Below are 17,252 nucleotides of genomic sequence, written 5' to 3'. Positions count from 1 at the left end.
GCAACCCTGGGCCGCCGAAGTGGAGCACATGAACTCAACCACTATGCCACTAGGCGGGCCCCAATTTTTTTTTTAGCATGTAGAATGCCTTTAGTATTTATTTATTTATTTTACTGAGGTCATAACATTTTATAACCTGTGAGATTTCAGGTGTACATTATTATCAGTTTCTATATAGACTGTATCGTACTCACCACCAATAGTCTAATTTTTATCCATCACCATATATATGTGCCCCTTTACCCCTTTCACCCACGCCCAACCCCCTTCCCCTCTGGTAACCACTAATCTGTTCTCTTTGTCCATGTGTTTGTTTATTTTACACATATGAGTAAAATCATGCCGTGTTTGTCTTTCTCTGTCTGGCTTATTTCACTTAATGTAATACCCTCCAGATCCATCCATGTTGTTGCAAATGGCACGATTTTGTCTTTTTTTAATGGCTGAGTAGTATTTCATTATACGTATGTATGTATACACACACACACACACACACACACACACACACCATCGTCTTTATCCATTCATCAGTGGATGGGCACTTGGGTTTCTTCCACATTTTGCCTATTGTGAATAATGCTGCAGTGAACATAGGGGTGCATAAGTCTCTTTGAATTGTTGATTTCAAGTTCTTTGGATAAATATCCAGTAGTGGGATAGCTGGATTGTATGGTGTTTCTATTTTTAATTTTTTGAGAAATCTCCATTCTGTTTTCCATAGCGGCTGCACCAGTTTGCATTCCTACCAGCAGTGTATGAGGGTTCCTTTTTCTCCATATCCTCTCCAACATTTATAGTTTTTTGTCTTGGTAATTAAAGCCCTTCTAACAGGTGTAAGGTGATATCTCATTGTAGTTTTGATTTGCATTTCCCTAATAATTAGTGATCTTGAACATCTTTTCATGTGCCTGTTGACCATCTGTATATCTTCTTTGGAAAAATATCTCTTCGTATCCTCTGCCCATTTTTTGATTGGGTTGTTTGTTTTTTGTTGTTGAGTTGCATGAGTTAGATAAAATGTTTTTCTTATCAACTCCAATGGTTAATCTTTCTTAACAAAGCTTAAGTTATACTAAATGTGTTGTTATATGGACTTCTGTTTGAAATAAGTGATCTTGTGACTAGATTTTTTCCAGTTTTCCTCAAATTTATAGAAATCTATTAGAAGGCAATTTGACTTGAAAATTTAAAAAAATATTATTAATGAGAACATTTGGCAATTTTTCCTTCCTGAATCATCTTTCTTATAATATGGCCCCACTTCCCATAATGCCCTCTCTGAATCAACATACTTACGTTTTTCTCTTCCTCTGTTTTGTTCATATCTGCTTCATGCTGCAAGTCTGCATGAGTGAACATTATCCATTCTTCAAGGCTTACAGTGTTCATTCCTTTATGACTAGTCCTTAAGCCACCCCAGTAAAAAATATTTTCTCTTTTTGCTGTTCCCAGAATACATGTAAAATACTTTTCCCTTTAATTACATGGACAATGTTGTACAACCATTTCCACTATCTATTTCCACAACATTTATATCAGCTTCAACAGAAATTCTGTAACCATTAGGCAATAACTCCTCTTTCCCCAACCCGCCAGCTCTTGGTACCTCTAATCTGTTTTCTGTCACTATGAATTTGGCTATCCTATAAGTGAAATCATACCATTTTTGTCCTTTTGTGTCTGGCTCATTTCACTTTAACATAATGTTTTTGAGGTTCATTCATTCTGTAGCATGTATGAGAACCTCATTCCTTTTCATGACTGACTAATTTTCCATTGTGTGTATATACCACATTTTGTTCATTCATTCATATGGTGATGGAAACTTAGGTTGTTTCCACCTATTGTGAATAATGCTTTAGGGAACACTGACCTGTAAGTATCTGTTTGAATCCCTGTTCTTAATTTTTTTGGATGTGTACCTAGGAGTGGGGTTGCTGAGTCATATGGTAATTCTAGGTTTAACTTTTTGAAGAACTTCCAAACTATTATCCGTATTGGCTGCATCATTTTATATTTTTTTACAGAAATGTCTGTGGGTTCTAATTTCTCTACATCCTCTCTAACACTTTTTTCTTAATAACCACTCAGTAGGTATGAAGTGGTCTCTCATTGTGGTTTTAATTTCTTTGTTGTTGAGTTATAGGAGTTTCTTATCTATTTTGAATATTAAACTTTTATCAGATATATGATTTGTGTATATTTTCTCCCATCCTCTTGGTTGTCTTTTTACTTTCTTGATAATTTCTTGTGACGCATAGAAGTTTTTAAATTTTGAAGTCCAGTTTATCTGTATTTTTCTTTTATTGTCCGTGCTTTTGGTGTCATATCTAAGAATCCATCACCAAATCCAAGATCAGGAGAATTTACCCCTATGTTTTCTTCTAAGAATTTTATCGTTTTAGCTGTTTCATTAAGATCGTTGGTCCATTTTTAGTTTTTGTATATAATGGGAGGTAGGAATGTAACTTCATTCTTTTCTGTGTGGAAATCCAGCTGTCCCAGCATCATCTGTTGAAGAGAGTATTCTCTCCCCACTGAATGGACTTGGCGTCCTTATGAAAAATCAGTTTGACATGTGGGTTTATTTCTGTACTCGCAGTTCTATTCCATTGGTCTCTATGTCTGTTCTTATGCCAGTACCTCTGTTTTGATTACTGTAGCATTGTAGTAAGTTTTGAAATTGGGAACTGTGAGTCCTCCAACTTTGTTTTTCATGATTGTTCATGATTTCTTGAAAAAATTCATGATTGTTTTGGCTCTTTACAGCCTCTTGCAACTCTGTAGGAATTTGGGGATTGGCTTTTCTGTGTCTGCAGAAGGGCTGTGGGAATTTTGATAGGGATTGCATTGAATCTGTAGATTGCTTTGAGTAGGACTGACATCTTAGCAATATTAAGTCTTCCTAGATTGGTTTTCTGAGACCAAGTCTAATGTAAGGGAGGGAGCTGCCCTACACCAACAAACAATTCTTCGGCACCAACCAGGTTTCCTACAATTCAGCTCAATTCTGACACTATCTACCCGGGGAGAGCATCAGATTCCACAGGTGGAGGGCCCAGGCCTACAAGATTGCTGGCCCCAATGTCAGATGCCACTTGCGAGCCTAAGTTATTACCTGTGCTTCTGACCCAGCTATAGATTGGAGGTTCCAATGACCCTCTCCTTGGACTTCAGGTGCCAGTCGCAAGTCCAAATTGTTACCTGTACTTCTGACTGACTGGCTATAAATCACAGGTTCCCATAACCCCCTTCTTGGGTTCAGTTAATTTGCTAGAAGGCTCAAAGAACTCAGAGAAACCTTTTACTTACTAGATTACTGGTTTACTATGAAAGGATATAACTCAGGAGCAGCCAGATGGAAGAGATGCACAGGGCAAGGAATGGATGCAGAACTTTCGTGCCCTTTCCAGCCTTGCCACTCTCCCTGAATCTCCATGTGTTCACCAACCTGGAAGCTCTCTGACCCCCATCCTTGTGGGTTTTTATGGAAGCTTCATTAGATATGAGTAATTAAACCATTGGCGATTGGCAGTTGATCCAGCCTCCAGCTGCTCTCCTCTCTTCTCTCCCCAGAGGTTAAGGGGGTAGGACTGAAAGTTCCAACCCTCTAGTAGAATGGTTGACTCCTCAGGCAACCAGCCCCCATTCTTAGGTGCTTTCTAAAAGTCGCCTCCTTAACATAACAGAAGACCTTTATCACTCTCATCACTGAGTTAATTCCAAAGGTTTTAAGAGTTTTGTGCCAGAAACAGGACAAAGACTGAATATGTATTTCTCCTTATAAATCAGAATATTACACTTCTGCCTATGAACATGGGATGTCTTTCCATTTTTAGGTCGTCTTTAACTCTTTCAGTGATGTTTTGCAGTTTTCAGTTTACAGATCGTTTACTTCTTGGTTAAATGTATTCCTAGGTGTTTTGTTCTTTTAGACGCTATTTTTAAATGGAATTGCTTTCTGAATTTTGTTTTTTGGATTGTTCATTGCTGTTCTATAGAAATACAACTGATTTTTTGTATCAATAATACACCAAAAATATTAAATTGTTAGGAATAAATTTTAACAAAAGTTGTGCAAGGCCTTTATACTGAAAACTACAAAACATGCTGAGAGAAAATTTAGGAAGACCTAAATAAGTAGAGAGATTTGCAATGTTCATGAATTGGAAGGTTTAATATTGTTAAGGTGCTATTTCTCCCCTTATTGATCTGTTGATTCAGTGCAATCCTAATTAAAATCCCAGTAGACTTATTTTTCATAGAAATTGACAAGCTGATTAAAAAATTTATGTGGAAATATAAATGCTACATTAGCTAAGAGAGTTTGGAAAAAGAACAACAAAGTTTGAGGACTTATACAACCTGGTTTCAAAACTTTATAATAACTTCAATAATCGAGACGTGCTATTATCAAGAAGAAAGGCATACTTATCAGTGCAACAGATTAGTGAGAATAGAAAAGAATCTATATCTGTAGACAACTAATTTTTGACAAAGATATCAAGGCAATTGAGTGATGAAGGGTAATTCTTCCAACCACTGGTGCTGGGTTGATTTGATATCCATCTGCCAGACAGTGAACCTAGTCTGTTACTTTACACCGTGTAAATAAATTAACTTCAGATGGATCATATACTTAAAAGTAAGAGCTAACACTATAAAATTTCTCTAAGAAAAAAATAATAGAAAATTACAGTGATCTTGGGATAGGTAAAGATTCCTTAAAGAGGACACAAAAAGCACAAATTATAGAATTGATGATTTTGAAAAGGTACTAGACATCACTAATCATAAAAGACATGCGAATCAAAACCACAGTGAGCTCTCACCTCACACCAGTTAGGATGGCTGTTATCAAAAAGTCAAAAGATAGCAAATGTTGGTGAGGTGTGGTGAAAAGAGAACGCTTGTGCATCGTTGCTGGAAATATAAATTGATACAGCTATTATGAAAAACAGTAGGGTGATTCCTCAAAAAATAAAAAATAGAGCTATCATGTGATCCAGCAGTCCCACTTCTGGTTATATATCCAAAAGAAAGAAAATCAGTATCTGGAAGAGATCCTTGCATTCTCATATTTACTGCAGCATTATTCCAGTGGCCAAAATACAGAAACAACTTGTGTTCATCAGCAGATGAACGGATAAAGAAAATGTGGTGTACATAACAATGAAATATTATTCAGCCTCAAGAATGAAGGAAATCCTGCCATTTGTGATGATATGGATGAACCTGGAGTTAGTACATTATACTCAGTGAAATAAGCCAGACACAGAAAGACAAATACCACATGATCTTACCTATATATGAAATCCTTAAAAAAAAAATAAAGAGAAAAGAAAAAATCCTCCTCATCATAACAGAGAATAGAATGGTGGTTACCAGAGGCTGGAGGTAGGGGAAAGGGGAGATACTGAACAAAGTGTAAAAACTTTCAGTTATAAGAATAAAGATTCATTAAATTATCATTAAAGATAAGAATATATGAATAAGTTCTGAAGACATCATGTAGAGCATGGTGACTCTGGTTAATAATAATGTATACTTGAAATTTGCTAAGAAAGTAGATCTTAAATGTTCTCACCACACACACACAAATGTAACTATGTGAGATGATAGATTTGTTAATTAGCTTGATTGTGGTAATCATTTAGAAATGTATACCTTTATCAAAACATCATCTTGTAACACCTTAAATTTTTTTATTTCTCAGTCGTGCCTCAGTAAAGCTGGAAAAAAATTAATGATTTTACTTCATTAAAATAAAAAACTTTACTCCTCAAAAGAAATTGTTAAGAAAATGAAAAGACAAGACAAAGACTGGTAAAAAATAATTGCAGTAGGTATATCCAAACAAGGCTATTTGTTCAGAATATGTAAACAACTCTCACGAGTCAATAATAAGGCCATAACCCAGTAAAAACAAGGGTGAAATTTTGAACAGACTCTTCACCATGGAAGATACATAGATAGTAATTAAGCCAATTAAAAGATCTTTAACATCTTTTGTTATTAGAGAAATGCAAGTTAAAGTTATGAGATACACTTTAGAATTAAAAATTTAGAATTACAAAGACTGACGATACTTAGTCCTGGGGTGGTTGTGAAGCAGATTGACCTCTCTTATATTACTGGTGGCAATGGAAAATGTTACAGTCACTTTGGAAAACAATTTGACAGTTTCTTATAAAGTTAAACATATATTTACCATGTGACCTAGCCGTTCTATTCTAGGTGTTTACCCAAGAGTTAACAAAACATATGTCCACACAAATGTTCAGAGCAGCATCATTCGTAATAGCCTAAAACTGGGAACAGCCCAGATTATCTAGCAACTTGTAAATGCATAAACAATTTGTAGTGTATATATATATGTGTGTATATATATATATATATACACACACACACATACATATATATATATATATATGAAATGGAATCCTACTCGGTGATAAAAAGGAACAAACTGCTAATATGTGCACCAGGATAGATGAATCGCAAAAACCTATGTTAGGAATTTCTTATGAATTCTAGAAAAGACGCAGCTATAGTAATAGAAAGGGGGTCTCTGTGGCCAGAAGAGTTGGTGGCAGGAAATTGACTGCAGATGTCAGTAGGAAACTTGTGGCGGTGATTGAAATGGTATATATCCTGATTTTGGTGATGGTTACATGACTGTATTCATTTGTCAAAATTCGTTGGTTAATTTTATTCATTGTAAATTTGCCTCACAGTAAAACTGAACAAGAAAAAACAAAAAAATTTTCTAAATGATCAAACTTCCTTTAGCTCATAGAAAAATTGGAGAGAATAACAGGTTTCATTCTTTTTCTGGGCCTTCACAAACAGGGGTCTACATGCTTTGCCAGAAATAAGAGAAGGGCCATCAATAAGAAAGTAGATGTCTAGTTTCACTCATTGACTGAAGATAAAAATTATATTCAGAAAAGAAGTAGTAATTTTGCTTACTAAAAAGTAATTGGTATTATATTTAATAAATCAGATGTTTAATTTTTGCCTTCTTATTAACTATTATCATTTTAATTCACTTCAGAAATACAAACCTGGTCGATGTGATGATATTTTGAAATGGAAGCCCCCTAGTCTGAATTCTGTGGATTTTCGCTTAAAGATAACAAGAATGGGGGGAGAAGGGTAAGTATGCACCTTTGTTCCCCCACCATTTTTAAATGAAATATTACTGTGTATAAGGCTTGACTGTTTACCAGGTATTTTGCTCATCCTTTAGCAAAAAAAGGAAAATATTTTACAATGTATTTTACATACATACCTATACACCTGTCTTGTTTTCACAGATTACTCCTTTGACCTATTGCAGCTAACATTTTGTAGCATCTTTTAAACTTTACTAATTTAGTCTTAAAAAATAGTTATTTCTAATATATGAATGAACTCTGTTAAATTGTAAAAGTGAAAATAGATTTTCCTTGAAAGTAATCAGGTCAAGTGAATTATAAATGTAAGATACAATCATTGTTATTGTAATTAAATGTTTTGAAATAAACCTTTTTTCTTTGAAGGAAACTACTTCATGTTTATATTTGCATAGCAAACATTTATCTATACTTTTATTAGGGAAGGTTTTAATTGTTGGATTTTATTAAGATTTTTCATAATGTTCATTGTGTTAATTTTTATTTATTGGTTAATCTTCCTTTTATGACTTCATTGGTTGCAATTTTAGAATAAAAGGTGCTTTAGCATGTATATTTTCATTGTTTTTCCAAAGTCTTGTTTTATTTCACCTTCTTGCATAAATTTTTATGGCATCTTATGTAAGTAAATACATAAAAACAAAATGAGAAATGTTTAATCAAGGAAATCATAAAGAGAAAGTAAATAAGATAACCCTGGCAGGGAGATTAAAAGTTTACCAACACATGCCATGCATTCCCTTTTACTTGCCAAAGGTAAACCACAGATCTGCTTTTTTGTAGCTAATGGAACGAAGGATAAGTAATCAGTTATGTGAATCCATACTCTAGAAGATTAAGTCTTTTAAGAGACTGTGCATTTTTAAATGAAGGATACTGTGCAGTGTGGTGAGTCCTAAGTAAAAGGGGGAGTTTAATAAGTCATATGGGTGTCAGTTTTCAAAAAATAGAGTATTTAATGTTTTACATTTTTACATAAGAGTTTATGACTTAATAAAGTACAGTTTAGTTAGGACAATTATTTGAGGCCCAAAATAGTGTTGTTTTGATATTTCACTCTGTATTGGTCTAATTTAATCCAAGGATAGATAGATAAATTTTTGACCATCTATAGGATTAGATGGAATATATATATATTCCATCAAGTAATAGCAAAGAGTAGATAAGAAAAATAATATTGGCAACTCAGAATATCTTGTCAGGAAGAATAGTCTTGAGTTCACTACAAATCAATACATATATAAAAATATTATTTCTCTTATTTAATCTTTGGATAAGTACGAATATTATGTCAATCGTTTATTAAATATTAATATTATCAATACAATGCATTATATTAATATAATACTATTAATAATAATATTAAAACTAAATATTATTCAACTTTTTGGGAAACCACGCCCAAACTACCTATCTAATCTATCAATCTGATCTTTGGATAAGTATTGCTAAGTGGTAAACTCAAGATTATTCTTTCTGACAAACTATCTGGTGTACAGGTATCCTGGGTTGCCAGTTCACTGTGGAACCCACACATTGGTAGTCATGCAAGCTGAGTGTAGGCCTGATATGTTCTTCTGGAAGTGCCTTACAGAAGACCACCTCACTTCTGAAATAGTGGAGGCGGAGGGGTTAATTCTCATGGGGCCGCCTGCATCTTTTTTTTCTTAAAAGACAGAAATGAATATGGTTCTTTGGAAATAAGATTTCAAAGATGAAGTAAATGTGTTAAATTGCTTCATTACTAAATCTTCTATTTTGCCTAATGCTATATTTATAATATTTAGTTGAGTGTAGCCCTTGCATGTTTTTATTGATTGTTTCATTGAGTTTTAAAAAATCGTATTGTTTTGCTTTTTATAGATCATAATTCTTGGCAGCACTTAAAAGCTACATGAGGCTAAATATAGAACGTCCATTTTTCTTAGTAGCAAAAATGATAATATGAATTTTTTCCTTGTAATTGTCCATTGCAATTAAATATAACAAAATGTAATTTAGAAGTTTGGCATCCCACTTTTGCTTTTATTCTTCAGTATGTTTTAAAATATATTTTATTCTTTAAAAATTTTACCTGTTTAAATGTCTTCTTACAAAAAAAAATACGGAATTATTTTTGATTCTAGTGCATCTTTAAAACACTCCAAAATGTCAGCATTTCAGGTGATTTTCTGATAGGAATATGCAGATTACACTGGTGGAGGTACATTATTTATGTAGCATGAGTGTCAGTTTTCAAATGTAGAGTATTTAACATGAAATATAAGGTGATAACTATTATGTAAAGCATGTATTATCCAGTTAGCCCGAGTAATATGCTTTTTTTCATGTAAAGAATGTTATGTATTACAGCAATCTTCACTAAATAGATGAGTTTATATCTAATGCTTATGTTAGATGCAGTATGTTAGAGAGCATTATAAGAAATATGCCTGTAATAGTTTGACAGGAGAGTGGCCATGTCTCTGAGTCATAAGAAGCATAGCATGTGACAAGTAAAATGGGACTAAGATATTAAAATGCCACAAGACAAGCTAATTTCTTTTCTTGATTGCACTTCTAAATATTTCTACAAAGCTTAGAATGGAGTGGAATGTCTTGAAAGGTATAATATAAATACCAATCTTTGAAAAGGTCTATAATGATTTTTTTTAAATCAAGTCTTAGGCTTTCAAAATAGGGTTTTGAGTCTCACTCAGCTGCTGTAATGAAATGTTTATAGTATAGATTGCTGTTAGGTTGAAATTTAATATAAATAGAAAAATCTGTTAAATGCCCTATTGATAGCAATTAAAATCTAAACTTTGCTCTTTTCACCCCTTTTAGTATCATTTCTGAAAATTTGAGGTATATTAACTTAACATTGATTTATCATGGCCTAAAAGAACTTTTGTATATCTTAGCAATTTACATTGTGTTGAACTTTATAGATATATGATATAGATCTTCATCTGAGAGCTATACATTGTTTTAAAAATATTTCAGGTTTATATTAACTAATCTGCGACCAAAAATTGTGGTCATTATCAAAAGCTAGGATTACAGAGGCAGTCTGCATTCTGGAAAGTGCAAACTCTTGAGTACAATGTCAGTGACTGATAGTGAGCAATATAAACTTATTATTTGTGCAGCATAGTAGTTTAGAGCACAGATTGTAGAGTCAGACTGCCTGGGTTTAAATCTCCTTATTAACTGTGTGACCTTAGCACATTTCTTTTTTCTGTGCCTCAGATTCCTCATCAATAAAACAGGAATCAGCCTCATAACACTTTTGTGAGGATTAAATGAGCTAATATATGTGAAATATTTTAGAACAGATGGCACATGGTAAGCATTTAAATGTTTGCTATTATTTTTGTTGTTTTAATTAAGATAGATTTAAAAGTCCATATTCCCTCTTTTTTTCCTTTGGCTGAGGAAGATTAGCTCTGAGCTAACATCTGTGCCAGTCTTCCTCCACTTTGTATGTGGATCATCACCACAGCATGGCTGACGAGTGGTGTAGGTCTGCACCCAGGATCTGAACCTGCAAACCTGGGCTGCCAAAGCACAGCACACCAAACTTAACTACTATGCCATGGGGCTGGCCCCAGTATTCTCTTTTTGCTGCTCCTACAATTCTGTTGTTTGCTGAACTGTGTAAGTTGAGGTTTCTATGTGAATCATTTCCTGTTTGATTCCAATCCCCATTAATTTTTCCCTTTTAAAATGCATATATCTTCCACTTATTTGTGTAATTAATCATAAATTGTTAAACACCTGGAAAGCAAGAACATAGCAAAGTCACAAAACTTTTATTTGCAGAATTTTTTCACAACAAATGTCTTAAAATAACCTTGGCCAAGGTTGCACAAAACCAAATCCTAGCTCTACTACTTAACTTGCTGTTGTAGTCTTGTTACTTAATCTTTCTGTGCTTCCTCATCTGTAAAATGTCCACCATAGTAGTGCTTATCTCATAAATTTGTTGTGAAGATTTCTTCGTACTCTAATTACAGAGTGAAGGCAGTAAATATGGGTTCTATCCTTATAGACTTTACAATTACAAGCCAGTGGGATAAAATGCAAAAACAATACTGCCTTATGCGGTTTTGCAGGGATTAAATCAAATGATGCATGTAATGAATTCAGCATAGAACTCAGTAACTGTTTACTTTTGTCATTTTGATGGTTATAGTCATTAATTTAACCTCAGCAGAATGTATGGTTACGTCATGAATTAAAAATATACTCTGTACTATCAAGTGGGGAAAAAAAGTGCTCTGAATGAAGTCACACTTTTTTGTGAAAATATAAAGATTTGTGCTCCTTCTAATAAAAAATATGCATTCTAATACAACAGTGAAATTTAATTTTTCATCTGTCACATTGGCAAATATCAACAATGTCCCTTTGTTTTTTTTGGTGAAGAAGATGGGCCCTGAGCTAACATCTGTTTCCAATCTTCCCTTTTTTTACCTGAGGAAGATTGTTGCTGAGCTAACTTCTGTGCCAGTCTTCCTCTATTTTGTATGTGGGATGCCACCACAGCATGGCTTGATGAGTGGTGTGTAGATCTGTGCCAGGGATCCAAACTCATGAACCCTGGGCGGCCAACGTAGAGTGTGTGAACTTAACTGCTATGCCACCAGGCTGGCCCCTCTGACATCTTTTTAATCTCTGATGCTGGTACTAATGTCTGCACCTGTCTTGGGGATGGGGATGCATTATTGCTTTTGCTTTACATCCCTGGCAGGGAGAGCAAGTTCCAGGGGCTTTCATTTGGGTTTTCCTAGCATAATGACGCTTACTCCATGGGTCAGAGAGCCAAGGTGGTAATTCTCCCTGTTGCCAAGTATTTCTCTTCCAGTTTTACATTCAGGAACTGGAAAATAACCACAGGTTATATCTGTGGACATACTGTTCTACTTATATTTAAACTTGAGCCAGAAACCCATTTTTCACCTGATCACCCCAAGCTCTCTGACAGACCGTGATGACATTTTGGGTCTTTGGCAGTTAGTGTCTGTTTAAAGTGGGTGTTTAAACCTCCTACTGGTTGGAGTACTTCTTTTCTCCAGTGCAGGATCACCCTAGCAAATGCTGCTGCTTCTTTGAAAAACACCTGGAGGAAGATTTACAGCAAGGGTCAGCACATTTCTTCTGTAAAAAGTCTAATAGTAAATATTTTAGTGTTTGCAGGCCATACAGTCTTTGTCTCAACTACTCAACTCTGCCATTGTTGTGCAAAAGTGGACCGACAATATGTAATTCAATGTGTGTGGCTGTGTTCCAGTAAAACTTTATTTACAGAAACAGATGTCAGGCCAGTTATGGCCTGTGGGCTGTAGTTTGCCCAGAGCAAATTTATACTGTGTAGTTGTGTAGTGTTGCAAGGTCCTTCTTCAAGGGGACTTGGCCTCTCCCTTCTATCAAGGGGCTCAGGTCTCAACCAGCTCAGGTCTGTGCATTTGACGTTGAGAAATGCTAGTTTAATAGCAAGCACAATGAAATAGGTAGAATCGACTATATTATTCTATGTTACCTCCTATTGAAAATATATAAAAAAGGCTCTTACTCTGCTGACTAGAGTGGTTTTTTTTTCTTTTGCTCAGATTTATTTTAAAAATAGAGTGATTAATTCTATATCTCATGCTTATTTGAACTACTGTTATTATTTTTAAGAAAGAAATTATAGTGGTAAAATATTCAGAATGTTGAAAAACGTGTCCTTGTATAAGAAAGGATAAGTCAGCAAGAATATAGCTAATAAACGATGTGAGGAAAAAGTCTTATTTCTTTGCTGAGCAGAGCTGGCCCCCCCACCCCACCTCTGTTTTAGAATGAAATGCTTGGTTCTTTTATTTACATTTCATTAACAAATTACTTTAAATAAGTGAAATTAGAGATAAAGACACTAATATAACCAGTATTATTACGTAGTACACTTAATGACTAAGGTATTTGGCATATGGCTAATCATACTTTTTGCGTATAACAATGGCTATTTTTGTATTTTAGCAAATGGCCCATAATAACTGCTTTGCTTATCTTATTTGAAAATAGTCTCATCACTCAAACATTTTTTAAGACAGATGCTTCCTTGGGTTTCAGTCCTTTGAATGGTTCCTATATCAAGTTCTTGATGCTGTTTTATTTTCAGTGTGGGCTGGGAGAGGAAAGGCGGAGCCCTAGCTGATTTTTCAGTTCCTCTGCCTGGCTATCCATTAGGTGTTAGTAGTTCCTGGTAACCCCTTTGTTTCATCCTGCCTACTTCCTACAGAAAATCCTTCCCAGGCCTTCTACCAAAAGTAAATACCATATCACAGTGCCTGTGAGTAACTAGTAGGAGATAAGGAGCATGTGGTTTTAAAACATCTGCTTATGATGTCACTGGAGTCAGATTTTTCCTTTTACTTGTTAATTTACTCAAGAGAAATTGGTATCACCTTTGTTTCATCATTTGGTTCTTTGGAGTTTAATTTTTATATTTATTCATTTTAAATTATTCTTTACAATGAGAACTTTTTGCATTTGTTCTCATTTAATGTATGTTTTCCTTAAAAGCAATTTCTCTAAGTTAGCTTTTATGTTACGAGAAGCTTGTTCCCTGGTAGATATCTTTGGGAAATACTGAATAGATTAAATACTAGTTAAATTCCTGCTTTGAATCACACTGAAGGTGGTGGGGGGAGAACTAATAAAGTGCTTTAGGAACCCAGTGTTCGACTATAGACCCTCCTGAGGTATGGGATGGAAAGAACTGTAAACAAATCTTAAACTCTTGTTTAATAGGTTTGTTTTTTGCAGTATTATGGGTGTAGAAATTCAAAACTATTTTAGAAGTGTTATAAGATTGAACAAATGAATACTGATTTTGGGAGTCAGGGTTCTCATTGAGGAAGAAGGAAGACACAAATATGGAATGGAAGAAGACAGTGAAGTGGAATGTATTAGAATTTTTAAAATAATTGAACACATACAAGCATATGAGCATATATAAATATATGTATATAAGTGTGTGTAACACACACACATTTCCTAGTTCTGTCCACTGACAAGACCTAGAAGCAAAGACAGTCAGTGATGAATATATCTAGCACCAAGATACTGTTTTCTAATACCACTCCCCACTAAAAAGACCCAGGGATCCTCAGAGAAATGGCTTATTCTAGGGCTGGGCAAGGAAGTGGCAGGATGACCCTGGAACACCTTCTTATGCCGGAAAGTAAAAAAGTGCTCAAAAAAAAGCTGGGGGAGGCACATTAAAAGGATACAGGAGCCAGCTTAAAGGGACTACACTAGCCCAATCTAGGACACTGTGAGCACCAAAAATAATCAAAGACACTAATGAATTTTACAGGAATGCATGCGTCTGTGCTGATAATAAATGGGGAAGAAAGGGTGGTTTTGCTTTTAGTAGAATGTTGATTGGTACATCTGGAAGGAATCCTGGAGTTGTAAAACATTTGCCACCATCTTAGTAAAGATTGGCTCAAGCAAGAATAATTAATGGATGCTAAGTCTAGGGGAGAAATTTTTGTGAGAGACAGGTTATTTTTATGGTTGTAAAATGTCTTTCTGTGGCTTGCTTATAACTTGCAAGGGGAAAAATAGTAACTATTCAGTTGAGAAATTGGATAGCCCCATGACTGGCTTATCAAAATTAACATTAGCGGTGAGCAGAAAGGAGACGTTATGTGTTTCAGTTACCTGGTATTCTGACTGTGGATGTGTAACTTTACTCATGAGGAAACGTTAAACAAATCCCAAATGTAGAACATTCTATGTTTTTATAAAGAAGGTCTATATTATTCAAATATGTCAGTGTCATAAAACGTAAACAAAGTTGAGGAATGTATACGTAAAGTGTTGTGTACGAGTTCAAGAGGTCAGATGCTGCCTGGAGCAATAGGCACCTTTCCACAAAAGTTTAATATATCTGAGAAACTCGCCTCCTCTGCTTCACTAACCCTTTTCTGTTGAGCATTTGTTCACTTACTCCTTCCTACGTACCAGGCACTGGAGTATATTCAGTGAATATTTTCTAAATTTAATTTCTGAATTACAGTCATCACAACACTGTTATAAAATTAATTTTGGTAATTTCCTATCAAACAGACTTTTACTTATTATGGAACAATTCACAAACACTTCAGCCAAATATTAATCACTTAAGGGCTTTTTATTTTTCTCTCCCCATGAGGAGGGAGCATCTTGACTTTTTTAAATGATGCAGTACAGAGGAAAAGACTATAAGGTGAGTAAGAAGAATCTGAGATAACTGAATTTGAGGTATAGTAAGGAAAAGTAGATTTGAAATCCATTTAAAAAATAGTTTTGAAATCTTTTAAATCACCTAGATAATCATGAGGTTGGAAAATTCAAGAGTTTAGGATTAATTTGTGAAAGGCATAGCTTTGTGATTGGCCCATCCAGAATTTATATATTGTCAAAATCCTGTGGTATAACTTCAAAAAGAAAATATTTTTGTATTTTCAACTGGGCACAATTCGTTGCTTTTTGTTTTCATTCCTACTTTCCTTGAATTTTAATCAGAAAATCTAGCCTGTAAAATCTCTAGTTAAAAAAAAGAATTTTCTTAACCTTGTCTTTAGCATCATGTATTGACTTTTCTAGATAATTCCTTGGACATACTGACAACATTTTGCTATTTGAGGAGTGTAACATTTTCTCTGTCTTTATTAAAGTGATGTTTAAGAAATTGTATTAGTGAATTCCTTTACTCCCCTTACTGGGTTCGGCCCCATATAGGAGATGTTTTGAAGCCTGACATTATAATTAGGTTCTCTTTGCATATCTAATACTATGTTGTTTGATATGTGCAGGTTTTACAACTGATATTTCGGCACCTAAAATCATGTCTTCTGTCATTGTATGATATACTTCCTTATTTTTTCATTGCCTTTAACCCCAAGTTCCTCCTAGTCTGATGCTTATATTGCCTTTTCACCTTACTTTTTTCTTGGATTTGCTGGGTATCTTTTTGCCTCTCCATTTATCTTTTTTGTTTCACTGTGGTGGTTCATGTCTGAGCCTCTGGCTTTGGGACATAGGGAATATGTGATCACACATACATAAGGATCAGTCATCATTCCACACTTACAGTGCAACTGTGTGTATTGGATGGCTAGTCCTTTTATAAAATCAGTGGATAATGTAGCAGTGTGGCAAGTTCAGTGTTAGTTGTTGAACCTGGAAGATGGTTGGCTAAAGACAATTTTGTACAATTAAATTAGATAACTTTTCTAGGAGTCATTCTGGAGATACAAGAATTATAGAAATCTAGTAAGCCTTTCTCATCTTACCCTTCCGTCTAGTATTTTTCATGACTTTTGCTCTGGACAGTTTCTCCCACGTTGCTAGCACTTAGCTCCGAGTGAGCAAACTAGAGGAAACTCCAAAAGCCGTGTTCCCTGAATTTTCCTGATTTAATAATGTCTTACTGAATCCCGTAGATATTTTTTAAGAATGTAGGATAAAATATGATTTGTATACAGTCAATATATTTCTTCTCTTTAAACATCAAACCTAATCGGTGGACAAATTCTATTACTTTGTTTTAAGTTTCTTCTTGAAAATGTATTTGGTTTTATTTAATTCAATCTGTAGCCTCTTGTCTTTAACATTCAAAGTTAGTGTGCTAAGGTATTTGGTCTCATTCTTTCTAACTTATGTTTGTTACTTATTTTACCTACTTCTTTTTCCTTTTTTAAAAAACTGTTTCTGTTTGATCACATTGGTATTAATTGCATTTTCCTCCTTGTTAACTTGGAAATTATATGATACTTTTCCATTATATTAATGGTTACCTTTCCTTTCCCTGCATTCTTAGTCACATATATTTTTCTCTATTATTATTTGAAAATAAGATACCAACTGTTTCCCCCACCAAGATGGTCTTTTCATCCCCCACCCCCAATTACATAAGAAACTTGTAATACTTTCTAAGGCTTTGCCTTTCCTATTTTTCTCCAGATGAAATCTTTGCAATGTTTTTATTCTCATCACCCTTCCCCCTAGGTTTTATTGGAACATTTACTGGAACATTCTCTCCAATCCAATTGCTACAGA

At 34.5% G+C, this 17,252-nt stretch overlaps 1 protein-coding gene across 1 annotated transcript in view; it reads left to right on the top strand.

Annotated features, from left to right (window-relative positions):
• RNGTT (RNA guanylyltransferase and 5'-phosphatase) overlaps window positions 1–17,252 on the top strand; it is a 281,137-nt gene that overhangs the window by 167,092 nt on the left and 96,793 nt on the right. The window contains exon 13 of the mRNA XM_044757216.2: window positions 7,058–7,158. Coding sequence (XP_044613151.1) covers window positions 7,058–7,158 — 101 coding nt within the window. The remainder of the gene's footprint in view (window positions 1–7,057; window positions 7,159–17,252) is intronic.

The sequence above is a fragment of the Equus asinus genome, chromosome 24 (genome assembly GCF_041296235.1).
Source record: "Equus asinus isolate D_3611 breed Donkey chromosome 24, EquAss-T2T_v2, whole genome shotgun sequence".
In the NCBI taxonomy this organism is placed as follows: Eukaryota; Metazoa; Chordata; class Mammalia; order Perissodactyla; family Equidae; genus Equus; species Equus asinus.
The sequence above is the reverse complement of the archived record's forward strand: the minus strand, read 5'-3'. Positions and strand labels throughout refer to the sequence as shown.